The sequence below is a fragment of the Theobroma umbraticum genome, unplaced genomic scaffold (genome assembly GCF_002168275.2).
Source record: "Theobroma umbraticum cultivar Fairchild unplaced genomic scaffold, ASM216827v3 scaffold_30.0, whole genome shotgun sequence".
NCBI lineage: Eukaryota > Viridiplantae > Streptophyta > Magnoliopsida > Malvales > Malvaceae > Theobroma > Theobroma umbraticum.
Genome location: NW_018397254.1, coordinates 7,931,716 through 7,937,256, shown reverse-complemented (window position 1 = coordinate 7,937,256; position 5,541 = coordinate 7,931,716). Strand labels below are relative to the sequence as shown.

The following is a 5,541-nucleotide window of genomic DNA, read 5'->3' as shown; positions in this document are numbered from 1 at the left end:
GCTCCAGTTACAGTAAGTTCCATCTCTCTCTCTCTCTCTCTCCTTGTTCCTTCCATGTGCACGTTAGCAGTGACCGTGTCCTTTTACTAAAACGCCGCATTGCCGGTTCATGGTAGTACAGGCCTTCATCTTTCTAAGCATATGTTCACGTGCATGATAGTCAAGTTTACATACCTTTGCTAAAATACGCATGTGCAATATGAGCCGTTAGATTTGGTGTGTGGGGGCATATGTAGGGTTTATCGAACGGTGTAGGACCCACGATAATGAAATGTAGGATGTCTCATTGACGGTACTGTCAATGAGTTTGGAAGCAGGACTTTGTGGGTTTGGATGGTACGCCCGTAAAAAATGGTGACAACATCTTTGATAATGTAGAAAGTAGAAGTAATAATGTAGAAAACGCATAATACGCCAAGAGACGGCATGTCATGTGCTGCTTTCTTAAGAAAAACAGATTCCTTTGCCAATTTGGACCGACTCAACTGTTACGTTTAACTCCACATCCTTAGAGATTTCGGTGAAATTTCTAACCTGGGGTTTCTGTGATAATCGTTTGCTTCAAACGTGGAGCAGTTTGTTCTCATCTCTCATTTTTTCCTTTTTTAGAATTTGTCAATTTGGGTTGTAGTTTAAGAATGTGATTCCTTTTTGGGTATTTTCTGACCAAGAAAACAAAACTTAAGACAGACTTTGGCCCCTCATCAAATGGACCCGACGTTCGAGGCTCCATCCGAATTCTCAAAGGATAGACTTTGGTTCCTCCCCACTTTGAAGCGATGGCATTAACTTTCGGTTCCTTTTTTATTTCCCCTCATAATACATGAGAGCAGTGCTATCACTGTGCGTGTTTCCAGGGCTTGCTTTCCAAGCAGGACGTTGATTCGCAGGCTTTCTAATGATTTCAATATCCTTTTTCGCCATAAAAATATACGTAGCTTAAATATTGCTTAATTGCATATATGAAGTTTTGAATGCAAAAATATGACCCAATTATGGTGACATTCACTAGCTATATAAATATATTTATTCGACGTAATTAATTATATAACCGTGTACCAGCTTCACTAGCTAGAATGCATGGATGAGTTTTACTTCGTCTCTTACAATTTTGTTTTGTGAAAGCAGGAAGATCAGGCTCATCATCACCTTGCCATTTACCTCTTGAAGCCCGTCTTAAAATAGCAAGGGGAGTAGCCCGGGGACTGGCCTACATTCACGAAAAGAAACAAGTGCATGGCAACATCAAACCAAGCAACATCCTGTTAAACTCCAACATGGAGCCTTTAATAAGTGACCTGGGACTAGACCGCCTTGTTTCAGGCAATGCCAGCTACAAAGCAAACAATTTATCGGCCAGGTTTTTAAGCAGCCAACGGTCCACAGCTTCTCGCGATGGCCCACCCGACCCCCCAACCAGTCCAAGCCCCCATGCACCTGCCACCGCCAGCTCCTCCACGGGAACACCAATGCCATATCAAGCACCAGAGTCATTAAAGAACCTCAAACCAAACCCCAAATGGGATGTCTACTCATTCGGCATAATTTTGCTTGAGCTTCTCAGCGGGAGAGTGTTCTCAACCCGGGAGTTGGGTCCGTGGGCGGTGCCAGGCGGTTCAGTAGAGGAAGAGAAGAACCGGGCTGTTCGGTTGGCTGACGTGGCGATCAGGGGTGACGTGGAAAGCAGGGAAGAAGCCATGCTGGCTTGTTTTAGATTAGGGTTTAGTTGTTCATCATTTGTGCCACAAAGGAGACCGTCCATGAAAGAAGCAGTCCAAATCCTTGAGAAGCTCCCTTCAGCTTCTTCTTCCACATGCTAATGATGCATTTGGGTCCTACGAAGAAAATGTTCCTTGTTCTTGTTGGGGTAGCGCTAAAGTGATTTTCTTTTTCCTTTTCATCAAAATCCTTTGTTGACTTGAATGCTTTGCCTAAAGAGCCCGAGAGATTGTTGATAGCCGAATGTAAGAAAAAAGTGTTTAGTTTGTTTGACCCATTAATCAGATGTCCAGCACTCACTGTTTATTTATTACTACTATATAATTTATAATCTGATATTAAATGGATTTGGTTATCTTTTGGTGGATCATGTTGGATTGGTTGGTTCTCATAATTATCTCATGCTAGTTGTAGACTAATCATTCAAAACTTTGCTTGGTCTAGATGGCGTCTATTCCCACAAGATAATTTGAAATTAATCCATGCTCAAAACTCAAAATTCTACACTTTGGGTATGTCAAAACTCTTAATAATTTCAAACCAACTTATTATTTAATAAGCAAAAATCATCCACCAAATTGAAAAGTACATAATATTCTAAGCATACTATTACTATTTAGATGATGTGAAGGACACATTGCTTTGACATTAGCCTCCCTTGATTCACAAGCCTTTAACTTGATATATAATTCCAAAGTAATGGAATCGGGCCCCAAGACTCATTCATTAGTTTACCGGTACAATATTTCAACAAGAAATTATGATCTGGAAGACGTTTGCCTTCACAGCATCTCTTTATTCCTCGCTGCAGTCGGTGTCTCATGGTTGAGTTGAAGTATTAAATGTTCGCAATGGTTCTAGTTACACATTTATCCAAATCTTCTTTTCTTTTTTGGTTAATAGAATTTGACATTACCTTTCGCACCCTAATTTTCCCTACTCAACTGCATTACCATACTAAGCTTAAAGAACAAAGACTCGATTTTTCGCTTCCATTAATTAGGCTGCATCATTTCTCGTTTCCTTCATGTACCCAACCCATGGAACATGATTTTTGTTTATAGCTAAAGGCTTTGCGGTTGGTTTTTTCAGTGCCCACTACCTTCGTTGTCCAATTGCACTAATGAAAACAAAACATAAAAAAAAAATCCATTTGTTTTCCTTACTATTCACTACAAAATTTGTCTCTGTTTCCCTATTCCTACTAACTATTAATTATTATCATGTCTTTTTCAGAAATTTGGCACAGTGATAAGTGAATTAATTAATTCTTCAGATAGAATCCAAAACGTGCATCATGTAGAAGCAACCAAAAGACATCTTCACTTGAAGCAAGACAATATTTTGTCTTAGCTTTCAATAAAAGGATAATAGAATGTGATATCTTCTTTGTTTTATTTTGTATAAAAATTCTTACTCCCTATCCGCTACTTAATTTGGGCCGGGTTGCCCAATAGATCGAATTGGACAGAACTAAACCCAAAGCCAAAATCCATCGACAGTTCATAATTAAAAGAAAAAAGAAAAAGGCTTCCCACAGGCCCCACTTGGAAACATCTTTTAAATTACGCAGACAGCAAATTCCAGCACATCGCCATTGTCCTTCGAATCCTAAATCATATCAAGTCTTGTAAGTTGTAACAGCTAACGAAACAAAGTCGAATTCCAGAAATCATGGAGACAGACATCCCTATTCTGGAACAGGATCAATCCTCACCAACTCCCAAACACATCTTCATCCTCTCAGGCCAAAGCAACATGGCTGGCCGAGGCGGCGTCTCCAAGCACCATCACTGGGACGGGATCGTTCCACCGGATTGCCAACCGCACCCTTCCATCATCCGCCTCAGCGCCAAGCTCAACTGGGAGGAGGCGCATGAGCCTCTCCACTGCGACATCGACACCCGCAAGGTCTGCGGAGTGGGGCCCGGAATGTCGTTCGCCAATGCGGTGAGGGAGCAGCTGGGTAGCGAGTGCGTGGGGCTGGTACCGTGCGCCGTGGGTGGAACCGCCATCAAGGAATGGGCGCGTGGGCAGCACTTGTATGAGAGTATGGTGAAGAGAACTAAAGAGAGTGTGAAGAGTAAAGGGGAAATCAAGGCTTTGCTTTGGTACCAAGGGGAGACCGATACGTCGTCGCATCACGATGCTACAGCCTATAAGGCAAATATGGAGACGTTGATTCATAATGTGCGCCAGGATCTGGGATTGCCTTCGCTTCCAGTCATTCAGGTAGCATTATATACTTAGTTGTCTACTTCTCAAAGATAATGTTCTAAAATCTAAGTTCCTTACATTGATAATTGATGTCATCTTCCACAAAAATAGTTGATTTAGATTACTGCTAATATTTATGGACAAAATAAAAGAAAAGTAGAATAAAAATATTATTATATAATTAGATTGACGGAATAGAATAATAGAAATTATTTTTATGAATTTATTGTAATATTTGATTAATAAAAATAATTTTGTATAAATGGTAATAAAAAGTTAAAAATATTTTATTATAATATATAATTTTTTATTTTTATTTTATTTTTAAATATTATTATGATTAAAATATTAATATTTTCAATAATTTCCAACTTTAAAATATTAAATTTGTATAATATATTATTAAAAATTAAACTTTTTATTATAATAAGATTTATTTTTAAAAAATAAAAATATCTTTTTACATAATTTAGTAAAATTTATATGAAAAGATAAAAATAAATAAAATTTTTTTAATCATTTAATTTTTATTTTCATTAACATTTTAATAATTTAATAATTTATTAATAAAACATTGGTATAAATTTTTATTTTTCTCTATTTGCATTTTTCATTTTTAATTTATATTTTCATTAAAATTTAAAATATTAATTATTTAATCAGTTAAACATTAATATTTTATTTATAATTTAAAAATTATTATAATTAAAATATTAATAATTTTTAAATTAAAGATATTAAATTTTTATAATTTATAAATAAAATTTTAAATGTTTTTATTTTAAATTCATTTTGTTCCTTTTCCTTTGTTCTTCTTTGTTGGCTGACCGCTGGAAATGTGGCTGGCATAATACGCAAACAACAAGGTGTAATTGTATTGATCATATTGCATAACAATAAATTGATAATTTTGCAGGTTGCAATTGCATCAGGGGATGCGAGGTACATCAAGACAGTGAGAGAAGCACAACTAGGGATCAATCTCCCAAATGTAATATGTGTGGATGCCAAAGGGTTGCCTCTCAAAGAGGACCACCTTCACTTAACCACTGAGGCCCAGGTTAAGTTGGGGCACATGCTGGCTGATGCTTTTCTTACCCATTTTATTGCCCCCTCACAGTCATCTTCCCTCGCTTGACTCCCAAGGGAGGGCTAAAATCTAAAGCATCTAATAATCCGAAGGCTTCATTAAGTTGTTGGTTCCATTTTGCATCTTCGATGTTGACCTTGTAGCCTCTTTATGGGCCTAGCTGATGATGTTATTGATTGTTAGTCATATGTGCCTTTCCTGAGGGCCCAAATCATGAATCTGACCAAATATTGGTCATAAATAAATGTAGCAAATTCCACTTGCAATGCTGTGGTTTGTGCCTTATGGACAATAAGTCATGCAATTGGGAATTTGGTAACCCATTGTTTTTGAAATGAGCTTGCACTTAACTCTCGTTTGCGAAACTAGGATCTAAACTTAAACCAAGTGCAAAAAGAATCAGTTGAAAGATAAAAAGATGAATCAAATACCACGGGTCTGGACGTGGCTTGCTCCTGTTGCATGATTTGAACTCACAAACTTCACACACAAATTTCTTTACTTTGCTGAGGAAG

General features: G+C 37.4%; 2 protein-coding genes across 2 annotated transcripts; both read left to right on the top strand.

Moving 5' to 3' along the window:
* The first annotated feature begins 779 nt into the window (after positions 1-779).
* On the top strand, positions 780-2,076 carry LOC110420966 (putative LRR receptor-like serine/threonine-protein kinase At4g37250). The gene is made up of 2 exons (XM_089785348.1): positions 780-795; positions 1,090-2,076. Exons 1-2 carry the CDS (start codon positions 780-782, stop codon positions 1,818-1,820), a joined length of 747 nt encoding a protein of 248 aa, XP_089641474.1. The 3' UTR covers positions 1,821-2,076.
* Positions 2,077-3,281: 1,205 nt separating this feature from the next.
* On the top strand, positions 3,282-5,292 carry LOC110418628 (carbohydrate esterase, putative (DUF303)). The gene is made up of 2 exons (XM_021431409.2): positions 3,282-3,951; positions 4,853-5,292. The coding sequence occupies exons 1-2, from the start codon at positions 3,394-3,396 to the stop codon at positions 5,072-5,074; spliced, it is 780 nt and encodes a 259-aa protein (XP_021287084.1). The 5' UTR covers positions 3,282-3,393; the 3' UTR covers positions 5,075-5,292.
* Positions 5,293-5,541: the final 249 nt, after the last annotated feature.